The sequence below is a fragment of the Thunnus maccoyii genome, chromosome 13, assembly GCF_910596095.1.
Source record: "Thunnus maccoyii chromosome 13, fThuMac1.1, whole genome shotgun sequence".
Classification (NCBI taxonomy): domain Eukaryota; kingdom Metazoa; phylum Chordata; class Actinopteri; order Scombriformes; family Scombridae; genus Thunnus; species Thunnus maccoyii.
In genome coordinates this window covers 3,685,818-3,711,994 of record NC_056545.1, presented here as the reverse complement: position 1 = coordinate 3,711,994, position 26,177 = coordinate 3,685,818, and the positions used below count along the sequence as shown (strand labels likewise).

Genomic DNA, 26,177 nt, shown 5'->3' with positions numbered 1-26,177 from the left:
ATTCATTATAACTTAATATGGTTATAAAAAGTATGTTTTCTTGTTAAGAGAGCAACGAGAGAAGAAATTATTCATTATATCAGTCAAAACATCAGTTGGACCTCATGTTATGAATAATAACAAAAATCAAATATCTATTAAATTAATACACATTTATTGATTTATATTTTACATAAATTAAATAAAACAAAGTAAAATAATAAGTAAAATACAGTACAACACAGTAAATTACAAAAAGTTTAGAAAAAAGAAATGATAATATCCTTCAGGAATAAAAATACCATATTGAAGTTTATTATTTAAACCTGTGGTACACAACTTTTACATATAAATTTACGTCTGTTACATTCAAGCCCTTGCCAAACGAGTTCACACAATGCTGCTTAAGCCTGTCACCGCCAGACAACTTTCTCTGTATTTCACAGTATACAGAGTATTTAAATCTCATGTAGGGCTCTGGCTGTTTGAAGAGAGTTCTGCGGCCGAGCCAGCTAACCTCCGGTTAGCCCTCTGCTAACTTGAATGGTGATAAAAAATAATTTTATCATGCGGCTCTTCTAGACTTTCCAGATGTTATTGGACAGAATGGATCAAATTCTGATAGTGAAACAAGTCATTTTTGTGTGACACTCAAAACAATTTATCCACCATTTTACAGTAGCCTATGACGTAAGCACGTGTTGACTATGTTTTTGTAATCACTCTCACTGCCAGAGGGGGGGGACAAAAGTCCCGCACTCCAGCTTTAAGTAATTGCATTACAATTGGAAAAAAAAAATCTGAATCACACTGTTAATTAGTCCTCAGTTTAGAATACGTGTCTCAGTTGTTCTTTATGTGTTTCCAAACACACAGCGAGCTCGTTTGTAAGCTCCATAATCCGAATTAGAGCCCCCGGTGACCATCTGCTGTCTACACTAGCAGCTCCGCGCACTACTTTGTTACTGCATTCACCTCAGCCCGCCCCCTCTGTGTGTGTGTCTGTGCTGTGCGTTTGAGTGTGTGTGTGTGTGTGTGTGCGGGTACAGCCTACCGGGCGGAGTAATTCGTGTTGGTATATCTACTGAGTGCGTGTGTGTATGTGTATGTGTATGTGTGTGTGTGTGAGAGAGAGAGAGAGTGTGCTACGGCTGCTGCTTGTCACTCATTGTGCAGCGAACACGGGTAGCGACAAGGACCAAAAATCCGTCCGGTAGCAGTTGTTGTCCCTGGAAAAGGCTGATATCTGTTTTTCGCCCCCCCTCAGAGACACCTCGCTTGTTTTAAGTGCGTCTGCTCTTCAAGGAGAATATCTGTGACACATTACAATGGTTCATATAAGGGACCTCATCTGGGGATTGCTGTTCTTTGGCTGTGCAGGTAAGAAGCTGAGTTATTTATTATTAATATTAGGTGAAGAAAAAGAGTCATCGCAATGCTGTGGCTTTAGCAAAAACATGTTAATATGCAGGCCGAGCTGTGTTGGTTTTGGAGCAGCATCCTCTGGTCCCACTGGCGGCATCCTTGTCACTGACTCCGGACAGTGGCTTTAGAGCTGGTGCTCTGCGAAATTCACCACGATTATACAAAAAAAAAGTTTCTATAAGAAGTGAGAGTATTACCTACACACTGAGCCAGAGAAAGCGTGAAATATATGAATCGGAACGCGTTTTATTCATTTTCGGGGGTATCTATTCCTGTACTTTCACACAGGAGCTGCTCGCCTCGGTGCATTTTTGAATATCTCCGCGCACTACGGATGAGTATGCCATCTCAGGTCCGGTCGGCTCACCCAGTCCTCCCAGAGTTAAGGCATATTTTGTGTTATTTTGATGAAAATTACCCACACGTGCTGCGTTTTTATGTGAATTAAGCTTGTGAGTTCATGTGCGTGGGTAAAGGTTAGATGGATGCTGGCGGAGGTTCGGACCGGTGATGTAGAGGGACGTTTTTGTGGTCCCCTGTTACTTATACTCTCTGTGGCTGCTACTATGTCACAATTTTAGTATGAAATAGCAAATAACCCAAAGTAAACGGCATATGATGTTATCCAAAAGTCCTCTTCGGCTCTCACTTCTGCTGGGTCAACCGTGACGCACCGAGGATGGAGTGTCCGGAGCGTCGGTCGCTCTTCACGGGGACGTTTTGTTTTCAGTTCACAAAAACAGGTTTAAGGGCATTTTTTATCAAGATAAATTTCGGATTTTGGTTTCCAGCAGCATGTGCTTAAACTCCTCGTTGGATGGATTAGATGCGTCCACCATCCCGACTCTGGCCATCGTCGGATTTGGCAAGCAAACAGTATTCTGCGCGGATGTGTCAATGTAGGATTTTAGAATTTAACATCAGTCAGATTATATACAGAAGGTTAACAGCCTTTGTTAACCTACCGTCTTTGTGTGGAAGAAACCCTGTTTGTATTCTTTTTCTGTCTTGCCAAAGAGGACACTACAGTTCTCAACTTAGTAGCGCGGTGCGTTTTTTAGGCGCAAAATGATGTTGATACAGGGGCCCGGACTGATTTGATCGTAGTTTTAAATTTGGTTGGTTGGGAGGAAGGTCGTCACCCATTGAAGACGACTGAATAGACATTCTATGTATACAATAGGATCCAATCCCAGTGCTCCCACGGTTATATAGGCTAGGGCGGGAGGGGACCCATTCCCCCACCCCCCACCCTCAACCCCCCCCCCCCCCCCCACCTCTCCCGCCTCCCACATCCTCCTTCCCTCCCTGCATCTGCCCCCTCTTTGAATAGACTGCAACTGCAGTGCTACAAGTGGAGTTTGAGGACCCCCAGGGGTCCTTGGAGAGGTGAAGAATAGCTAGTTGAACAATAATGTAATTTATTAGACATTATCTCAATTACAATATACAAGGATGGTTATTCTAACCACAGGTTTTCAATTCACCAATCTTTCTCTGTATTCTAAAGGTCTAGTTAAAGGCTAAGGTTAGTCTCTTACAGTGATTGAGGTCAATGCCACACATGTTGTGCATGCACATCAACACTTAAACCTGTCACACAGTTATAGTATACTGTAGGTCTATTATTGCCTTCAGTTTAACAACAAACTGAAGGCATGAAACATTTTCATCCCCTTCTATTTAGGTTTAATTCAGCTAATGATATCGCTGTCCTGCATTGTTGTTTAACTAAAAGCTTCACTATACTGTCCCATACTGGATTTTGAAGCAGATACTGATATCAATATTTGAATTTCCAAAAAATCTGATAAGCTAATCATTATATTAGCTCGTATTCATTATTCAACAACAACAACAACAAAAAAAACAAACAAACAAAAAAACCCCATTTATATACATATAATATTAAAACATACTGAATTTGACATTTTTACTAAGGAAACCATAGATTTTTGTTATTAAGGACTGTGACCATGATACGTTCTGAGCTTGACATTTTACTGTGTAAAAATAAACCTGTTAATGCCTCTGGTGGGCAAACTATTGAATATATCTAAGATAAGCTAAAATTTATATCAGCCAGGATCTGTGGGTTGTGTGGGTATAATGTGTGTCTTCTTCCACATCTATGGCTTGACATTATGCACTTTAATGAAAAGAAGGGCTTTTTTTAGCTTCATGTATTATTTTCTAGGTATTTTTCAAATTATTTCTTGTCAAACACTGAGTCCACCTGTCACTGTTAGCGGTGTAGAGAGTGGTGTGATACCAAGAACCCCTAAGGATGTGTTGATTTCTTTCTTTATGATTCACGATTCAGTAGGGGAAGAAATTCAAAGAAATTGATCACATTATTTGATAGGCCCAGGGAATATTAAAAGGGTAATGACAGTATCACACACTTTGAAGGCTCAGCAATTTAATTACGTTTATTGATTTCCAGTTCTTGTTCCAGTTCAGTGATAATTAAATTTTGAGGCTAGCAACAAACATAGGATGGGAAGCCACACTACTTTCCAAGAAATGATTGAATAAATGGCTGGGTTGAATAGAATATGATTTTAGAATTGGACACAGGCACTTTTCTTGACTTAGTCTGTCTGCAGCCAGATGGATTGAGTCTGGTCTGTATCAGTTTTGAGTTATTGGTGTGATCTACTACATCCTGATGGAGGCTAATCAGAGCAACAGAAGTATTTGTCGCATCTTTTCATGCACTTTCACCTTTTCAGGAATGAAAATCTAACTCAGATTTACTGCTTGTAAACGTTATCAGTTTAAGGTTTGCACAGAAGAGCTACTTCAGGAGTTTTAATTCTTAAATGTGATTTTTGATCTTATGATTTTAGATATTTGGTTATTGGGAGTTATTGATGTGCTGTTGATGTGGCATTGAGAGGCTGATCAAACTTTTTTCCTGTGTCATGTTCTGTGCTGCCAGCTGAGTCATACCAACTAATGCCTCTTGAATGAGTCTTGTCCCAAAAAGAAAAAAAAAAAAAAACGCAGGGAAGTTCAGGAAAACCTGGCTTTGCTGCACTGAAATGCAACGTCATTGTGTTGGATTATCGAATATATGTAACCTAACCTGATTACTTTGTAGAGGAACGAGGTAATTTCACTCACGATTGTTGAAATGGAGGATAAATTATTGTGATTGTGATAACTTTATAGAGTTGTAAAATCCTTTCTCATAGTATTAAAAACAACTGTGCAGTGTTTTGGTGTCAGATCCGTTCTTCCAACTCGTATATCTATTACTCAAACTGGACCTCTTCAATCATATTTCTTCATTTCATTGGTACCGGAAACAACAAAGCCCTGGCATTTTTCAAGTTCTGTTTTGTGACTGAAGTTACTGCTCTGCACCTGCCGCTGCATTTATACAGTTGTATGAAACTTAAGAGAGTCAGTTCAAGGACAGAGTAGATGTGCTTTTAACTTTGAGATAAGGGATGACCACTGCGAATGCAAACGCTGTGATGTTCATTTAATGATCTACGAGATCTAAAACAATGTTTTTATGCATCAAGCAAAGAGCAAAACTCAAAAAGAGGACAAAGTTTAAAGCCGGGCTCATACTACGGGAGTTTTGGGTTGATTTATCCCTGATTCACCCATACTGACAATCAGAGGAGAAATCTGGTCTGGGATCTCAATCGGTACTGATGTTCGGTCCAGATTAGCTGGTAATGTGTCGGGTTTACAGGTCCAGTTTTTAACCTCCAGAACTGCTCGTAGACTCATCGGGGCCGCATTGATGATTTCAAACATTTGATATTTAGGAGTTAAAATCTGGAGGATTACATCACTACTTTCCGAGTGGGACCAAAACAATGAAAGAGAGCTGATGATGTTGCCAAGCAACGGTAAATGTTCTATCCCTTGAGGCTAACATGAGGTAGTATGCTTCTTTTGACAGTTATTAAATCTGACAGTTGAAATCTCACCTCCAGTTGTCACTTGAGAACAGACAATCCCCTGCTTCTGCGTCTCCACAACCTCTGCTTTTGTTATTTTTTTTCCTTCCTACAAAGCATTTTGTTTACATCTGCCTCCCCATGAGATCACGTGAGATCATGTGAGGTGGTGCATTGCTCCCTCTGGCATGATAATCTAAATAATATCCTGTAGTAGTGTGTGATGCACCATTATCTTCATTATGTTTGAGATTAGAGAGAAGGACATCTGTGAAGTTTCTCCTGATGTGCGTGATGCAACCCGATTTCAAAATTGGTTAGGATTTTAAAACTTCTGAGCCCGGCTTAACTTAACATTTTTTAGGGAGAGAAAATACACAATTCCTAAATGGCTAACATATGGGACTTTAACTGCTGTGGTGAGTTCAAAGCCACTATGAAAATAATACTGGCTATTTTTGACTTAGGGGAACTGGAAAAAGCTGCCAAACAAGGGAAAATTATAAGGCGTTTTTAGCCTGCTCTCTGAATAAAACTAGATTGTGGATCCTCAGAACTTTGCTCAGTAGTTGCAACAATATCCATGCTGCACTCATGTACTGTACAGACATGTACAGTACACACACACGCACACACACACACACACTTATTTATCACAGTTTATGTTGATCAAATCCTCATCAGTACAGCTGCTCAGATTATAACTATGGCCCCTTTGGTTTCAGCTCATATTCAGGCATGTACAGCATACTACTGCTATTGTACAGTGTTTCTAAAAGCAGAAGACAGCATCAGAAAATGACTTCTCATTTAGGCCTAGTTATAATTGCACATTTAGTTGATTTGCCAGATGTGAGTTCTATGCTGCTGCTGGAGTTTACATAAGCCTCATTCATTTTACTGTGCATCACTTTTTCCATATGCTTTTGATTACTTTTCATTTTTGTGAATACTTGTATATTGTTTAAAACTGTGAATATTTTACAATTTCTTAAAACTTAAAAGTCATACATATCGCTGTTATTTCTCTCTCTATGCGAGGAAGTAAAGTGAATGGAAACTAAAATGAAGAAGGTTGATGGAATGAATTAAACAACAAGTGATTGCACAAGATCCTTTTTTAAAAATACAGTTATCAATGTCAAAGCTAGGACAGGGGCCGGCCTAAGCCCGTTTGGGGCCCTAAACCAGATTTGATACAAATAAAGAAACAAACAAACAAGTAAAGTTGAATTTATGAAAATTAAAATCACTAAAAGAAATAAGAAATAACCTGATAAAATATGCTGTACTATCGTTATTTTCAAAAGATTTGGTACCACACCCCCAACATGTTATTCATTATTATCCCCCAAATTTTTTTTTTCTTTATATTTTTTTGTACCTACAAGTTATACCTAAATTACCCCCCCCCCCCCCTAAAAAAAAGTAATAATTATAGACTATTTATAATGTCAAACGGCTTTTTGCAGCTCTGTGGATGATAAAACATCATGTAACGCTCAAAAAAATAATGAATGATGATGGGACATTTTTCACTGAGACAGCTGTAAGGCAGTGGATTCTGATACATTATCCATAAATTCATGTCATCTACCAGTGCTGCTTCATACAGAATGTAAAAGTGCAGATAGTTCCAAACAGATAAGTTAAAAATGATGGCTAGCTGTTGCATTTCTTCTGCTGCTGACTGTTAGATGAGGATGGGCTGTCTTTGCATATTAATCAGCGCATGAATAGAGACCGTGAGTGATTTGCATTGTGTGAGCGCTGAGGGCGTCCTATAGAGAATTGAATGTGGGGAAAAAAAGGAAGACTGAAAAAAAGAGATGGGTTTATTCTTTATTCTACAGAATAACCCCCCCAACCACTGAATTTTTTTTTCTGTTATCAGCATAGCATAACTTTACAAAACTTAAAACAGTGTACAGTGTGTACCTAGCTGCACAATTAATTAACCTTCACATTATTTGATCCTTTCCATTATGCTTGTTGTGTTCCTTGAATATTAAAGACAAAGTAAGGCAGAAAACTGTATCATTTTCAAGTGTGAATTTACATACAATAACTTGCCTCCCCAGTGCACATGTTGTGTTGTGTTACATGTTGCATGATAATTAACGATTCAGGTCTGTATTGGGGGTATTGGAGCTAGCTGCTAATGAACCTGAATGAGGTCACTTTTTTTTTTAATATAAATAATGAAATGCATTAAGCTATAATTTATAAAGACTGAAAGACTCTGTCAGTTATATTAAATAAGAAAAGCACCCAGTCTGCTCTGTCTTTTAAAAATATGTGATCAACAGAAAGTTGGCCCAAACTTTCACATCCTGAAACAACATTAGAATCACAGCTTTCAAGGTTTGAAAATGCACTCTTTTAATGCACGCTTTTGTTATGGTTATAATGATGAATCATTCAGTCTAAATTTAACTTGATTTTATGGCATTTTTAAAAATTTGGCCAAATTATATGAAAACCAGAGAAAGTCACATTTTTGGACAGAGTTTTGGTAACCTGTCGTCATTGAAACAAATATGACTTCAGTATTCAGTCTTCGTAAATGAGGTTAGGTCGTTACATTCCCTGCTGGTCTCTCTGTTCAACTTTACAAAATATGTAGACTAGGGATGCACGATATCGGATTTTTTGCCGATATCCGATATGTCGATATTTCCAACTCACTGTGGGCAATTGCCGATGCCGATACCGATATATGCAAATATTTTTTTCCAGCTGGCTGAGGAGACTATTATACATGCAATCATAGACTGTACTAAGTATGATCAAGAAAGACAATATATGAAGGAAGAACTTAGGAAGACTGGAGTTCAGGAGCTCAGCATTAAAACTTTAATGAACCTGCCAAGCAGTAGAGTTCACTTTGAGTTTATTAGACAGACAGGATTAAGACAGACAGGCGTCTTATTGGCCTCTCATAATTGGCAGAAATTGTTCATTTCATGTTCGTTTCATTTTAGAGCTTATATCAGCCGATACCGATGACGTGCCGATAATATCGTGCATCCCTAATATAGACCAAATTTACTGAAAACATGTCTCAGACCCTTTGTTCTGCTCGCATACTCTGGTTGACTTGCATTGGCTCTTGTACCAAATAATTCTGCAGTTATCTTCAAAGAAGACTTAGGCATCTCAGCAGGGTGAACTGGTATCAGCCTCTAATAGATTCAGATAAAATGTGGTTGATGCAAAGGTGCCCTAAGATCACATCCAGCAAGGTAAAACATCTCTGGGAGTGGTTCTGTTTCAAAACAGTCTTAGAAGCTGCTGGTGCCTTAAGGCCCTAATAGCCACGCTTCTCATGGAGAATGTGGAAGGTGATGGTGAATGGACGCTTGCTTTCTGTGACACTCGGCATCTTCAGCAGAGTCCTTTATCCTAAGGTCACCTGGTTTTCTGCGTCAGCACTGATGATCTGTGCAGCTCCCTGCAATTTTATTCTTTTTGAGCTCTATTGAAGTGAGGCTGCCAAGTCTTGTTAGGGTGCCTAAGATGACGGTGGACTACAATACTAGAATCCCAGCATGATGCCCCTGTCCTCCTTGACCTGCCTGGAAAACTACAAGCACCGATTTTATTTGGAATAGATACTGCTTATATCAATGTTCCAGTTTTCTTTATTGTCAGCATGGGGCCCAGTGTTATTTATAGTCTGCCACTATTCTAACTTACCTCCCCTAGGACTGGCACTGGTGAACAGATGGTATTTCTGTCTGTGAAAGTCAAAGACACTTCTGAGTTTTCATGTGATCACACTCAGTTGTAAAAAGTGATGTTTTTTAAATTCCTTTACTGAACCTGTTTCAACCGCACACACAAAATCCATTTAAAAATTAGATATAGTTATATAGACAGCACTTTAATATAAAAAAACCCTGCTTTAGTTGCAATGACCTTTATCAGGGTTCATACTATATGCAGTCATTTGTATGCTTAATGATGGACTACTGGCCTTCTTTCACGAGTCACAGCAGAGAGTAGGAGGTTTTGCTTGATTGTCCCATTGTTCAAATCAGCTTTTAAGTAATGAGAAAAGATAGCAATATTGTGTCACTGATAGGTTTTTTAAGCTGATGAAGTATACACTTACTGGTGGCCTGCTGCTGGCATTATGTCCTGGAAAGCTAAATCAGCAACACATATCAGCTGTGTATTACACACATTGTAACACCTGATGAAAGGGCACCTGAGTGGAAACATCACAAATTGGCATGAGATGTGCACAGCCCAAGACAGGAAGGCTCTGTAGCGGGTGATTAAAACCACCCAAAACATCATCGGTACCCATCTATAGCATCAGTGATACTGGTGAGGTGAGGTGCCTGCACAGTGTGCAAAGGATGCTAAAAGACAATACCCATCCTAGCCACAGCCTGTTCACCCTGCTGCTGTCTGGCAAAAGATACAGAAGTAGTCGCAGTCCCGAAATAAATTTTAAAAACACACATTTACTAACTGAAGCGTCTCACACGGAGGCTCCGATACTGACTAGAGCACCAGTCCGCAGAAACAAAGAGATGCGACGGATCTGTTTTACCAGCCTGCATGGCAGCTAGCAGCTAATTAGCATGGGTGCTGTGCTGTGTGTAGCCTATAGACTATATGAAAATAAGGTGTAGCTACAGTGTCTCTGGTTTTACAGCACCGTGCTGGGCTGGTGACAGGTGTGTTTACGGTGTTTGTGTGCTCTGAAAGAAGTCACGGTGCTGATATAAAGTCACATAGCTGACGGACTGTTAGCCTAGCATGCTAATCATACGTAAACATATGGATGGGACCATACGTTCACAGACATCTGTAGATAGAAACAGATGAAAGAACGGGGGGATTAACATATATTTAGAATAATTATTAATAAAATTGAAATAAGTTCTCTTTCCAATCAAACATCCCAAGATATGAGTGGAAAGTATTGTTTTTTTTTTTTTGATTAAACATATGCTACTTCACTTATACACAACTACACACAAATATTACTGGGACCACCACAGAAAATTGCTGATTTGCATTTAATATCTAGGAATTCACACTATAGACACTACAACTGACTACCCTTGTAACAAATTGGCTATTTTGCATATCGACCATACACGGTCTGTCCAGCCATATACTAGGTTTTGACCCAGTCTTGTTAGCTACTTCACCAGTGCTACAGTTTAGGGACAAATTGAAGTGATTGAAGTGAAAGTGTAAGGCAGCCTAAGGCAGATTGTTCCAGGATTTTAGCAGCCTAGCTGATCACTCCTGCTGTGTTTGTCTTCAAGTCAGTAAGGATTTCCTGCTCTGAAATCCTGCTTTTCAAACCACCTGGAATGGCAGCTCATTTCCTTGTACACCTGGTGTCTACAGGGGCAATTGTTGTTCATTTAAGATGTGTTAGGTGATGTTTTTTCATACAATGCATTGTGATTGTGTCTCAGTTTTTGAAATGTTTTCTTTTCTCACTGATCGTCTCTATTTTTGCTTGATACTCTTTACTATTTTTCACCAGGATCTGGTCCGTAATGCCATTATCTTCACTGCTTTTTTTTTTTTTCCCAGAGAAAGTGCTTTAATTGCCATATTAACATGGAGTTTTCAGTTTGTACTGCAGCTTGCACAAAACATAATAGCTTCCTCTATAGTGACAAATGATTCAAATAAAAGTATATATTTAGCAAAGGCAGCTGGTGATTATTTACTTGGGTGGGGCCACAGGCACTAAAGGTCTCTGCTTACACAAACTTGTCTCCTCTGCCTTGGTGTGTAGCAAGTAATAAAAATCCAAGCTTTGTCTCAGTCTTTTAAATTTCCTCTCACAAATGAAAATGTAACCAGAAAAGCAAATATACTGCCTCTGTCAAAACTGGGATATAATCTTAAATCTCTACGGTCCTCTATATCTAACTAAAATGGCTTTCAGTCAGCTCTACTGGTATCCATGGCAACATTATACTTCCTGTTTACATCATCCAAAGCATGATAGAAAATAGGGCTGCAACTAATGAGTATTTTCATTATCAATTAATCTGTTGATTATTTTCTCATTTAATGGATTAGTTGTTTGATCTATAAAATGGTAAAAAACAATACTGATCTGTTTTTCAATGTATTACCTCAACCAGAAGCATATTTTTATCCCTAAAGCCTATTTTCTTCCATTTCACATAATAACACGACATAATTGTGTGTTGAGTACTGAAAAATGCAAGTGACCTACACTCAATACTGTGCCCGAATTTATCATGTGAAGACACTGATGGAGGGCTGAAGCTGCTGCTGTTCTACTAATGCACTACTTTCGCTAAGTAGTCAGTGTAGACATTGTGTAAGGCTCAGAGTGCCCTATCAATAGGATTCTTATATCCCTGAAATGCTGCCACTCTCCTCTATACTTTCGTAACAGATATTCTTTAATGTGTTGAAAACCTGTGGACATAAAATTGATAGCATTTCTGAGTAGCCCAACTTATTCTGAAAATAACATTATATGCCATGCCTGGCATAAATAAAGGATGTAAAAACTGTATGAAAAAGCCACGTTTTCAAATTAATTGTTATTCTTTTCCAATGTCTCTTTTATCAAAAAAAAAACTTGTGTTTGACTTATCTGAGCTTTTCAGCTCTGATGCCAACTTTAATGTGTAAATTGGTAGGATTTCTTTCTAATTCTCTATGGCACACTGTGTTGTCGGAAAAGCCAACATGGCCTTTGAATAGTTTCTGAGGTAATCACTCATTAATCCCTTTATTTTCATTTTGCTTGCATTAGATGGATGTGGGATAAAGAGAAGCTATTGTCCAATTAGAGTGTGCTTCTAGCATCCAATAATGTAAAAATTTCCTGAAAGGTTTGCACTTAACTTGAAGAAGGAGAAGAAGAAAAGCATACTTTTTTCATTATTACATTATTATTAAAATGATGACATCATCAATTTTAAAAAAAACCCCTCTCATGACAGGTATTACATTATTGGTGAAAATGTTATTATAATATCAGTCAGGACATTTTATTACATTGTTGGTCAAGTTATTAGGCTACATCATCGGATTTTATTACATTTTCGATCAAGTTACGTGCAAATTGTATTACGTTTTCAGGCGTTATTACATTTACAGGAAATCATTACATTATTTGGTGCTACAGCGCTCCATAACCTGAGAGACATAGTGCTCGTTCATGCCAAATGGGCGTGGTTTCCAGTCCATTTAAATTCAGCACACATGCAACACATTCTGGTTAAACCAACCAGAATAGACGGCATGTGCAGCAAGAAAACAAAATACTACATGGAGCCCAACTGCATAGCAAACAGCAGATATGGTAGACACATAACTAATCCAACAGTCAACATCTTCAAGTTTTCAACAAATGTTATAGTTTGGTCTAATGGATAGTTGCACAAGATAGGCAACAGACAGCAGTTTAACTTGTTTATATTGTTTCCCTCTCTGATATTAACCAGTTTCTTGTTCACCTTTTTACATGTTATCCTAAACAAGAACTGTAGCACTGCAGCATGTATTTTGTGATACCAATATATCACAGATAGGTTGGTATCGGCCAATATATCTGAGTCTAGCTCTTGCTATTAAAATAGGTTTTTCTGTGTTTTACGTTATGAATAATGTTAACACATTGGCCCCACCAAATGGACCACAGCCAGTGTGTATTGCAAAGTTCCAGTGATACCCATCAGTAAAGGAAAAAACAACATAATGTCTTATTTGGCATTTTATTTCATTCATTACACTCAAAAAATATACCCATTATATGATATTTGTTTATTTGAATCACTTTAAAGGCATTTTAAATATTGGTGACTCATAATAAAGCTTTGGTGGTGTGGGTATTTTGTGTTAGCACATAAATACTGTATATTTGGCATCCCACCATAAAAACTCAGCATCCTTTCAGTATCCCTTGCTGGGATGTCTTGGCACTGACGTAGTTTACCTGAGCTACAGCTGTCTGACACGATTTAAGTGCTGCAGCTCAGAGACCAACCTGAGGATTATTCTTGCCTCAGAGATGAATAGTGTGTATTTGATGCATATTATAAGCACAAAGATAGACCAGCTTGCCTGTGTTCCCCTACAATATCATCTCTTCTTGGCAGAGCTATCATGGAGAGGCAAGGCCGTAATGTATTTGGGCATGTGTTTTACCGTCTCTTAATCCCAGGGAGTGACTCACCATCATGATGTAATGCCTAGCAATGGCAGTTAGGTCATCCCAGGGACTCTGGCTGTTATTGGCTAGCTTCCTCAGGTGCCAAGCTGCCTCAGCGTTTGTGTGAAGAAATTAAAAAAAAAAAAAGGTGCGTCTTCTGGGAGAAAGGAACAAGGTGAGATGTGCAGCTTGTGCAGTATTCCTTGGACTTGTTTACTTTCTAAATTGGCACAATTGTCAGTGAGCACATTCTTGAGGTGAGCATCCTCAGTCTGGGGCTCCTTGGTGTTTTTTAAGACCATACCAGCAAAAAGTCCAGAATGACTTATTTCATTGCATACTGCTTACAATCTCAGGTGGCACAAACTGTTCTTCTAAACTGTTAGAGAGAGATATTTTATATACTGTCTGTAGGTTTTTAATAATCTTAATGGAATTATGGCCTTTATAAGTAAGGTGGAAGCTGAGTTCACTATTCTTATTCAAAACGTATTACTTACCTATTATTTTTAAGTAGTCTTGCTGTGCATTTGAGTGGTTGTGTGTGCAAAAACAGCATGCTCAAGAGAAAAAAAAACTCTTAAATTCAGCTGGAAAGATAAAACATGTTTCATTTGTGTTGGGTTTGTGTTTCAAGGTAATGTCTTCTGATGGGTGAATGTTCATTTCTGAGATGGAAAAACAGATAAAGTACTTCAGAGATGACACACTCTGGTTTCTTGTCACAGTCAACTGTTAAAAGTATGTGTGTGTGTGTGTGTGTGCTTGTTTAAAAACGCACTGCATTTGCTTCTCTTATGTGTATGTTGCTGTGAAATATACTGTGAGGTAATGCTATGGAAACAAGATGAAACACAGAGACAGATAAAGGAGCTGTTGATTTGACAGCGGATGCAGTCCAGACTCTGTGGACATTTTTTTTTTTTTTTTTTTTTGATCAAACTGCTGTGTCAAATATCATTTAATTAACTGGTTAAGTCCTGCCCACAATCTAATATGGGAGCTGGATATGACCAGAGCCCTGCTGCTGCTGCACATATGGACATCATATGTGAACATAGATGAGGTCAGACTGATCAAAATAAATGGCGTTTTTGTGTTGGGCTGGTAGCAGGTGGTTGCAGGGTAACATCATCTAGGTGCTGAGAGGGAGTGGCTGTTGCCATAACAGAGACAAAGTGAGCTTGAATACATTTAACACTAATAGGGCGGAGCATCAAATCTCAATACTTTTTAAGCACCAACTGAAATGTATCTGTAACATCAAGTCTTGCAAATTGTCTTGCTAGGCTTACATATGCTTTAATCAGATAGTTCCTGATCTCTAACTTTATTAATACAATTGAATATGTTCTATAGTTCTTAATATTTATGCATTTAGTAGTTTGGAGTATTGTTAGGGGAGAAAAGTTTGAAACGTATTGTCTAAACTAGAAAGTATAAGTTGAAACATTTGTGAAAATGTGTGAAAATCAGGACCTATTGTGCATGAGATCGCTCAGATCAGATTTCCATTAGCAGACACTTTGAAATTAAAATATAATTGCAGTAAAAGCTACTTAATAGCTGAGTGCATTGTACTGAGCCTCTCAGGTGTGAAGTGGTAGAAAAAAAAAATCGATGTAGAAATCTGTGTGAACGAACTGATAAGCTAAATGTAAGAATTACTACACCATGTACGTTATCAATTATTAATTTACTTGTGTGCACAGATTATTATGTTGTGCGCTCCATGGCAATACATGTGCACAAATAAATAATCTTAAAAAAAAACACCTTCAGAGTAAAAGTCAAGGGGGGTTAGATAGTGTTAAAGTAATGTCATTTGGTATTTGTACCTATTAAAAGCACAGATTAATAAATTGTGTAAATAGAATACTATGATACATGTGCAGAGATTTCCATGACACTATTTTTCTCTACAGTGTGACCCCCAGTGGGCTCTGTAATACTGCCGCTGTAAACAAACACAAATGCAACACATAAGAAAGGATTTGACATCTTTCTCTTAAATGCCTCATTGATTTTGATTTAACAATGAAGACAGCACGCCCAGTTTTGTTCTAAAGGTTTTAAAGGACAATCACCCTGATTTGACCCAACACACACACACACACCTCTCTAAGAGGGTCTTTTCCATTATGTGTTTACGGTCAGAAGATCAGGAGAGGTCCTATTAGGCTTTCACGCTAACAGCATTATTGAAGAGCCGCTCCTGAAGATAAAGCTCCAGGAGTGAGTCACTGCGAGCAAGGGGAAGAAAAACAAAGGTGGAGGGCAGCAGGCAGGAGGAGGGGTGGAGGAGGATGAGAGTGTCATCAAGGAGGAGCCACTGGGTGGGCAGGGCACTTCAGCCTCTGGATTCATTGTTTCCAATTTTATTACTAGAGCTCCATTTCATGTAATAAAGCTCTCTCAGAGCAGTAATAATATTAGACATGGATAGTTTTTTAGACCTTCATACCTTGATTTAATTTGAATGTTATACTGATGGCCATTCTTCACATTGGAGATCAAGGACATCATTTAGAATTTTCTTTTCGTAAATCTTTTCTTCACTGTTCTAAATTAAATGCATTTGCCCATGTTGGTTGAAACCTCAGATGTCATAAAGACAAACAGCCCTGAATGATAAGCTTGCGTGACGTGTGTTGGCCAATAATGCACTCTTTTGAAAAGCTTTAACCTATCAATAAACTCTCAGCTAAGCTCTCAAGTCTTTTACATTTTTAATTTAATGCCAGCAGCGTCTTCCCTGCCAAGGAACATGATTGGAGGATAGACACTTTCCCTTAATGGTTCAAATGAACAAGACAGACCAAGGAATGTTTCAAAGGGTGTTCTTATTCTTTTATACCTTCAGCTTGAAGGTTAAAATAATCTGACGAATTATATGTTAAGTTACAAGATCTTCTCTCAGATGTTTCATGCCTTCATAGACATTCATACTTTAATGCAGCTGTTTTATTAATTTTCCTCCCATCCTATAGATCTTTCATGACAGATTGGGAGGTAAATGTCAAATGAAGATCACTGCTCAGTCTGAACACCAGGATAAAATATGTTTACATTGCAGGAACAAAGGGAGTTTGTCATGCTGCATATGATTGATACTGTCTTGCAGTGCAGGCAGCCAGATGGGCTGGGCTCAGACGATCCAGCACGAGGGGTCGAGGGCTCGGCCTTTCTACTTGAGCCAACAGAGGCCTGAGAGACTCTGCTTCCCAAATGCTCCGGCTCAAAGACTTGTAATGTGCTTGGCATGCTTCAGTGGTGCTCCCAATGACACTGTACTGAATCTGTTCAACAGCAGTGTGTATTGAATATATAGTCTTAAGTAGCAGGATAACAGGTTAATTAGATTCACATGTAGTAAAAGCACCTATCTTAGCAAGCCATTTGGTTTCATATCTAACAAACAAACAAATAATCCACCGGGGGGGGAGGGGGAGATAATTCACCTTGTTCAGGAGTTTTCTAGGAATAAGTGTCAATATCCTGCAAGAAAGAATAAAGGTTTCATTTTGTGTGCTTTTTGTGCTACTCTTGACAGTTGTCTCTTGACACAAATAGGACATCTTCACAGAATAAAGAGTCTCAGAGCATAACTGGCTGTCAAGTACTGGCACTTTATTGTTATGTCATGCGCAACGTTAAAGACTTTTGCAAATGTTCGGGTGATTAAAGACTTTGTTTCTATGTTAATACTTAACAATTTCTTGAGTAAGGATGGCAGAAGTAAGAAAATACTGTCAAATATAGAAGAGATTATGCTGAAGGTGCCCAGGCCAGTATATCCAGGAATTAGTATATGTTAAATACCAAAGATCAGTGCTAATGCAAGAACTAGTGTGTCTGTTATGTAGTTAGGTAAAGGCAGGTAAAGGCAAGGATGTGACTTACATGCTGGAGACCCAATCAGGTCTCTGTCTCATGATCCTTAACCATACCTCAACCGTGCACAACCGTGCTACAGTAGTCATGTGCTGATAATGGAGGAATAGATAATTAAAAAAGATAGTAAAAGGTGTTATAGAACATTTAAAACAGTCATCATTAAAAGCACTCTGGGGAGCACACTCTATCAGAAAAAAGACTTGGTTTTTAAATTCTTGAGACAAGATGAATTCTATTAGGAATGGGTGAGATGATCACTTACTATTGGCAGATTTTCTTTAAACTTGCTTTGAAAAGAAATAAGAACTTTTTCTATCATTTTCTTTCCCGTCCTTCCCTCCATTTTTCACCAAGGTGGTTGCATAACATACACAGCATTTGTAAGAGGAGCCATATCTTCACTCTTTCACTGGTAACACTCAGATTGCACATGCTTGCCACTGAAAAAAATAATTTTTTTTCCTCTCTCTGACATGCTGATAAAAAGGGGATCTCTGACCAGATGTTGCCTTGCTAGAAGTCTAATGGGTTTGGAGTGCATGTCACTTGGCCATATTGGTAGGCATCAATCAGGGTTGACTGCTTTTTTGAGCAATGTAATAGCTTAGCTCAGAGAGAGAGAGAGAGACTAATAAAACCCCAAGAGTCTTCATCTCTGTGTGCCTATTTGAAAGCAAGATGATGTTCTTTTTTGGTCTCTGATGAGCCATACTACCTAATTTATGAATCTTGGCCTGGGCAGGTCCAAAGAATACCTTTTGTTTAAGTTTATATTGACCCTCTATTAAATCAGTGGATAACTGTTTTCAGACAAACTTTTGCATTTGTTTCAATTCATTGGACTCATTCGTGAAATATCCAACTTTTATTTCAAGAAGCCACATTTTTGTGTAAGTATTTTATCTGCACACACACATTTGTGGAAAGTGTTACAGTATTATTTTGTATCTGGAATAATGGTGATCTATCTAACAGTTGCTGCTATCATTATTCAGCGTCACTGTGTCTAGTGAGCCATAGGTAGATCACTTATCAGTGTCTGACCCGCCGTCAGTGTGAAAGAGCAACTCAAAATGCCAATCATACTCCCATTTTCCATTGTTTGTTTCGCTGAAATGTTTTTTTTTTTTTCTCTCTTATCTCAAAGAAAGCATACTCTGTTATGGCATGCTAACACAGTGAAAGCCCCACTGTTGTTTTTGACTGTGTTGTTTTATTCAGCTCCACCACGCTCTGTAGCCAGCCAAGCAGATCACTTAGTTAGACGCCCTGTGCCATAGAAACCTTTCGGGACTTTGTCGACTCCCACCTCCTCAGATTCAATACTAAAGGAGCAGAGCCGAGAGGGAAGTCTCACATCTTCATTAATCACTCTGTCAAATTTTCATGGTTTCAAAGTATAACTGAAATGACTTTGCCCTCCCTGTCAGGAGGTAAAGCTAACAATAATTTCCATGGGAAATAGAGTACAGAAAATGAGGGAACAATGAAAATGAGGAGATTGAGGAAACAAACGAGCCAGGGCAACTCTTTCTGGTGAGAATGGCCTGGTTGTTAGTCCTGAGATGCATGAGACTGAGTTTGGATACAGTGTTAGCTGACATGGCCAGCTTCCCAAGGACAGAGCCCTTTTTACAGAAGCATTTGCTCATTAGAGAGCACATCTCGCCGCATTGTTCGTGGACTTTAATGAGCCTTGCCGCGACCAAGGGTAGAAAAACAAAGACGAGAAAATACGGACCTTGCATTCAAAAATGTAGCATGTCCACTCGTCCAGGACAGGAAGAGAAAGAGCTTCAAATCCTGCCTGCACTGCCTCCCCACTAATCTTTTTTTTTCTGAACAGTACACGCTCCTTGAACATATGAGGATGAGCTCTGCCATGCTCCCCAATCTCCCTGATTTTTTCTTCCAGGTTTTTACCTTTTTCTCTCTCTCTCTTTCACATTACTGCTACTGTGGAAAACAATCTCAGGGCACCATTTTGCTGAGGACATTGAGGAGCTTAATTAGTTCATTCACGGATATGGCTCTTCTTACTAGCCCAGTGGCTTTAATGCCTCTTGAGGGCCTTAAATGCCAGTTCCCTCTTGCAGAAAAGCATCAAACTGTAGAATATAAAATACCTGTCATTTTAATAAGGGAGAACCCTCCTGCATTTCTTTATAACATTTGCACCCTCTTTCAAGGACTCAGATGGCACTGTGGTGGCAGAAGATTCATAAATGCCCCCTATGGTACAATCTTTTTCTATCACTGCTGTCTTCCTGTCTTTATTTGCTTTGTTCAAAACAAGGGTAAATTAGATACAGAGAGAACGATTAGTGCACGAGGTAGAAAAGGGTGTTAAGTTGAATGCATGCCTTAATAAAAGCAATGAAGTTACAGACCTGAACTTTTATTGCTCCTAAAGCCATTTCCCATTGCATGAGTTTAATGATTTTTCCACAACAAAATCACATAATGCTTAAATTGTTTCATAATATCAAAATGTTAATATTTATTCATGATCCCAAAGTTCAAAAAAATGTAAAACTGTTGTTAACAGGCATCTACTTCGAGAAGAATTCAATTTTTTTTTTTGAAATTGAAGGCTTGAAAGGAACTAAAAAACAATTTTGCTAAACAAACCTGCAGATGAATTTGCTGGAGTGCTTTTTTTTGGCATCAGATTGACAATGCTCTGTTAGTTGTTAGTAGGGTTCTTGGTAAGACTGTCGAACTAAATGAGCTCCTAATGTGATTTTAAATTACCAAGCTCATAACTCGGTATACATTGATTGAACAGAGTCAGTCTCCAGTCATGGTAAAATGATACCAAAAATTCAATAACAGTGAGGTTTTCCTTTAGGAAAGGTGCAATTATGATTTCAAAAACATCTGAACTCTCATTAGAGTGGCAGGCCCCAGAAAATTGATGCATTGGAGCAGTATAGAGTGCTCAGAGCGAAATTGGAAAATCAAGTTTGGAGGCTTGGGCTGTTTGCAGTTCTTCCTGTAACACTATCCTGTTTGTGGAATGGGGGGTATTCCTGAAATGACATGCAGTTTCTGGGCAACAGAGCAGCAGCTGTGCATATCTTTGTATCCGGGGTGGTAGTGGTGGTAGTGGTGGTGGTGGTGGTGAGGGGTGATAAAAGCCCATTGATGCAGCTGTGTTTGAACAGGGAGATTGCAGTTCGATCAGTGGCTCAAGGGACTCTCCAACCATCAGAGTGGAGGGAAAGAACATTACAAGATTCCTGCAGAGAGTTTTTAACTGTCTAAAATATTGTTAGAGCAGAGCGGAGAGTCTGAGTGGATGACAGTTTTGTTTTGTGTTCACACTGATGGACCACAGTGGTTGGCATGGTGATTTTGAGAAATAAGAGGTTTACTCGTTCAGCATGCCTTCATTCAATAAAAAGAGTAGTTTGACTGAAAAGTTTAATTAAAAATGAATATCAAAACATGAAATTGAATTAAATATAGTGTGATATCTTTTACTTTAACATGGAGTGATGACAAAGGGAGAAAATTCTGTTTACAAAAAAATTTAGCAACACATTTGTGGCTAATTCAGTTTTCTTAATGATCCAAGATTAAGGCAGAGCGAGAATTTAGTATTATCATTTTATGAATTTAAAATGTGAAATCTTAATGTGATAATATCATGTTGTTATTTCACAAATTCCTGTTATACATATAAACTAGTAATTAAAAGTAAGATGTTTGCAACCCAACAAAATTAGTTAGTGAGGTTTTTATTTCACACAGAGTCGAGTTTGGTCTCATGTGAGTTCAGTGTTTTGAACATCATTGTGATTATTTCATAGGTGGCTTTACATACATTTACCATATCATTAATACTCAATAATATCATGATGATTTAAACCATATTCTCCAATAATTTAACGATCTCACCCCAAATTACCTTAATATGAGTAATTAAGAATAGGAAGTTCCTGAAATGATAAGAAAAGCAGACAAACAAACAGTATTAAAACATGGATAAGTACACTGTACATTATTAATTTCTGTGGGAAATTTTGACTAATCATAGCAAATTTTGTCTTTTTTAAAACACCAATGAATACCAATTAAAGTTGAATTTCTTCGTCTTTTTCTGCCTTTGTTTTCACCATGATAAATGTGCGAGTCTCCAGTCCACACATGTGTCCAGTAGGAGAGTCTCCCTTGTTTTTAGTGTCAGATATTGCAATTAGGACAGAAAATACATTCAAATATATCATCATCCATACATAATAGTCTGCTACTTGACCCAGAATTGAAAACTCTCAACAAAATATTAGGTTTCAGATTGGGGTTCAGGCCGTTTTGTGGTGTAAAGCTTTAGGCACAGGACAGGTTGTTTGTCATTATATTTGTAAGTAGATCTGTAATACCTTGTGGGAAAAGGGACAAAGTGTGTAGCCAGTGTGTTGCATAACTGTGGTGAATGAAACAACCTATTTTACCAAGTTGCACTTTATGGCAGCACCGGTGGAGCGTAGGGCACACATCTCACCAGTGTTGGCTAACCTACATTGGCTAAAATTGATTTTACAATTCTTTTAATTACCTATAAGGCACTACACAGACTGGCCCCACTCTATATCGCTGAATTACTGTGTCCCCTGACCACGGTGAGATCACTGAGGTCTACTGATCTGTGCCGAAATCTAGGTTTAAGACCAAGGGTGACCGTGCTTTCGCGGTTGTGGCCCCCACCGCCACACTTTTTATTTATTTTTATTTTTATTCTGTTTTATTTGCATTGTAAAGCATCTTGTAACTCTGGTTTTGAAAGGCGCTTTATAAATAAAGTTTACTTACTTACTTACATACTTACTTTAATGCTGATCCCCTACTGTGAACGTGAATGCAGCATTAGAGGTGATGAGGACGGTGATGTTTTCAGGAAATTTATAGCAGAGGACATCTTGGCAGTCATTAGTTACTTGTTGACACACTCATTGCTGAAGCAGAGACAAGAGTGGAGGTGGAGTATAACGGAGCCACTCTCCACTGGTGTGGCCTCATTAATCACTGTCCTCTCGTTCGCCATGGGTGGAGGGGGTTCTTTGTCTATGTTTGGAGCATTCTGTATTGGATTTGATGCAGTGCTTAGAAGCTGTAGCCTTCATCCCGGTTGGTGTCCAGGAAAGATGGTTGAACAAAAAAAAAAAGTGTGCTACATGACATTTGTGCTCTTTTTTTTGGCCCTACAAGTTGGTATGAGTTCTCATCAAAGTCTAAATTAGGACTTCATTAACCTACATGGAAGCTATGCCACATCAGCTGTGAGTTTGCAGAAGGAGTTTTATCTTTTTAATAGATTTCTTTCTGAATACTACATTCTGTTGTCTCGCTATCATCATCATTGTCTGCTTAGAGGCTTATGGTTCAGGGTAAAGATATTTGTTTTCTATTGTGCCTTATTCATCCACACTGCTGACAAGTGCCTTAACCATTCATTTCTCAAGCAGAGGTTTTCATTATGAAAGAGACTGAAAAAAAAAAAAATTCATTATCATTTTATGAGGGAAAAATGTCTTTTTGAGTGAGATTCATTTAATGAGAGATACAGAAACTGTAGCAGACACATAATTTTTATTACCAAATGATGCTTGTTTTGAAATTCTAGAGAAGATGTTTGGAGATATGGTCCAAAAAAAAAGACTGAATGATTCAGTGTTTTGTGTATCACAGTTTTAATGTCTTAACAGGCAAGTGTCACTGCTGATTTGTAGGCAGTTTAACCTGTTTATCAGAGTGGGAAGAGTAATGATGAGTATGAAGACTGAAGGGCCACTGTGAAGGCAACTGATCTTCCACAGTGATGAAACTGGTACATCTTTGGGTCTGACCTACACGAGGTTGTAAGTAGTTTTGATATGACGTGCCTCTGTGTTTTTATCTTGAAAATATTTGCTTGTTTCTTAGACAGATCACATTTGTTTAAGTCTCTGCAAATTTTTCATATGCTACAAGTTCAGATGATGGGGTTTATTGTTCCTTATTATAGAAAAATGTTTCCAGTGAATGATTGCCTGCATTATGATAGCACTGAGGGACATTCTAATGTTTTTTAAATGTTAAATACCAAATGTTTTCTAATTCAGCAGCAGTGACTGTACAAACAAAATGTAGTCTCAATGTCTCAATTGTGTAGGGCTGGATATCAAACCTCAAAACTTCTTCGGTAAGACCAGAAATGTGTCTGTAGCACAAAGTAGCCTATCCTGCTATTTTACAGTTGGTGCTACGGGTCAGTAAACGCAGTAAAGTAAAAAACTATGACACCTTAAAGAGTGAAACTGACCAAAGGGAGCAAATTACCATAGGTCCTCATGATTCTTCTGCACTATAGGTTGCTAACTGCTCTCAGGGGATATGACACTGTTGGGTTTCATTTCACTTTTGAGTCAAGCCATGTGCTGCTTGTCGCCAGTTTCGACAAGAGGGTTTAGCATTAGATTGACTACCAGAAAGGATCCAGCACTTTCACCTATACTATCTTTGGCACAATTTTTTTTTTCCAAGTGATCCCTTTTGATGTCAAACAGTGATTGCTTAGAGGTTGGGGTCCATCGACCAGTTGGAGAATTCTTGGTAGGTAAAGTCAATAAGCACTACTCTATCCTTTCCTCCATTACAACCACTGTTAACAGTAGGAGACTATGGTTACTGGAGGCAAGTCCCAGCGTGAATATCTACAGCTGTATGAAAGTTAAAGGAGATATTGCTAAAATAATAACATGTAGGTTTGTCAGATTTTGCTGGATTAATACTGTATAGGGTGCAGATTACAGCTCGCTTGGAGGTGGATTTGTGGCTGTTTGATGAACGTATGTCCAATATTTTAGCTCTGTTTTCTCCACCAATTCCGGGAAAAAAAGAGTCTCTTTACTAGACACTAGATGCTCCACTGTTTTCACCAGCTAGATTCTAACTTTATGTGTCATTTGGTGCTGGGTGCTGCTGGGTAGTGCTGGGTAGTGTGCCAGTGAGTTTTTGATGAAAACACCTACCTGACGCTGCAAAAAATGGGGTTTATGAGCAGAGTTAAAATGAGCTAAAAGAGACAAATACAACTCTCTTGGTGTGAGGGGAATGGCAGAGTTGGGTGATAATTCTCTCTGGATATGAGCAACGCCCTTAGTAAGTTGATCCATTAAAAGTATTGATTATTGGAGCTTTAAAATGGGCCTCTGTGAAGAACTGTAACCCTAACCCTTGATTAGTCAGCGCACTGACTAAGGCTTGCATTTCTAATGTTGGTATCAGGGATTAATAATCTTGAACAATGAAAGAGATGGAATGGCTTTGATATCTCATCAGTATAATACAGACATTATTATAATATTAATAGATGCTCACACGTCTTGAATGTTTGCTAGATGACAATGTGATTAGTGAAAGTGAAGCAGGCAGCAGATAAATAGACAAGTTCCCCCCCATTAGACTTTGGGAGGCAAGAGCACCGATCATTCTGTCGCCGGTGATCACAGAACCCATAAACAAAACCCAATTAGAGAATTATGTGGAAAAATAGTATTGGTGGGTGGGGGCAGGGGGATTGATGGAGTGGGCGGTGCTCACTCCTATAGGACCTGCTGGGCTCCAGAGACGCCACAGATGTGACAGTGTCTGGACTGTGTCTGGAATATAATATAATTCTGATGAATTAATAATCATGGGGAAAATGTCATAAATAATGAGGACCAATGACTAGTGTGTGCTGAAAGTGGGACCATGCTGAGCAAGGGTGTGCCCCCCTTCCCATGACTGCTCATGGTGGCAGGAGGCAAGGCGCCAGACTGATATGCGATGTGATCCCAGGAGTCCCTCAGCAGACAGGGTGAAATAACGGGAATCCCGAGAGTAGAGCTGGGGAGGGAGGGGTGGTGTAGTGGGGGTTGGTTGTGTGTGTGTGTGTGTGTGTGTGTGTGTGTGGGGGGGAGGCTCTGAGGGGAGGCTCTGAGGTCCACCCATGTCTTCTGCTTGGCTTCACCTGAGACAATGAGTCAGCCTGGCAGATTGGTGCCAAAGAGGGGACTAAAGGTGATACTGAGCCAAGAGGATTGAAAACACTGCAAATGAAGATGGCGCACCCAAACGCACACAATGTAAATTTTCCACACACTCTGTATACTTGCATTAGTTTGGTCAATAGGGAGCAGAAAAATAACAAAACAAGCTGAGAGACCTTGTTGATGGCAAACGATTGCCTCCTATGCATCCAACTGAGACAGAACAACGTTATCATTTATTTGAAGTCAAACTCCGACAGAGAAAATCTCTTTTTTTGAGCTGCTAGATGTTCATCTTCCTCCACTAGCTAGTGAAAGACCACTAGTCTGTGGGGGGGGGGCTCAAGAGAGCTGTCAAGAATCAACCATAAAATAAATGTGCTGTAAAATCAAACCAATAAGTTAAAGGAAGCTAAAAATCGCAATAGAGCTTCTGAGTTGAGTGGTTATTTTGACACTATGGCGCTTTCATGTCCTAAGAATCATTTGATTTAATTATGTCAGGAATAATGATTAATGCAGCTTTAAGTGTCATCATTTATACCAAGTTTCACCAAAGTATACACAGGTTTTTTAATGTTTCAAGGTATCAGAAGGTTTCTAGGGGACTCTGCTCAGAACAGTTTATAGTGAACAGGCTTCTCTAGTGGCGATGGCAGCTCAGAATATTATTCCAATGGCATAAATTGTAAAGAAAAACGTCATTAAACACTAAAACTACAGGACGTTTGTGCTGAAATGTTACCGGTCTAATTAAAT

At 38.8% G+C, this 26,177-nt stretch overlaps 1 protein-coding gene across 11 annotated transcripts in view; it reads left to right on the top strand.

Moving 5' to 3' along the window:
- Positions 1 to 623: 623 nt before the first annotated feature.
- ncam1a (neural cell adhesion molecule 1a) overlaps positions 624 to 26,177 on the top strand; it is a 274,017-nt gene continuing 248,463 nt past the window's right edge. For 3 of the 11 annotated variants that reach the window (XM_042431412.1, XM_042431411.1, XM_042431415.1), the window contains exon 1: positions 624 to 1,359. In XM_042431412.1, coding sequence (XP_042287346.1) covers positions 1,308 to 1,359 — 52 coding nt within the window. In that variant the 5' untranslated portion in view covers positions 624 to 1,307. The remainder of the gene's footprint in view (positions 1,360 to 26,177) is intronic. The other 8 variants (XM_042431414.1, XM_042431416.1, XM_042431417.1 and 5 more) reach the window with 7 other exon arrangements.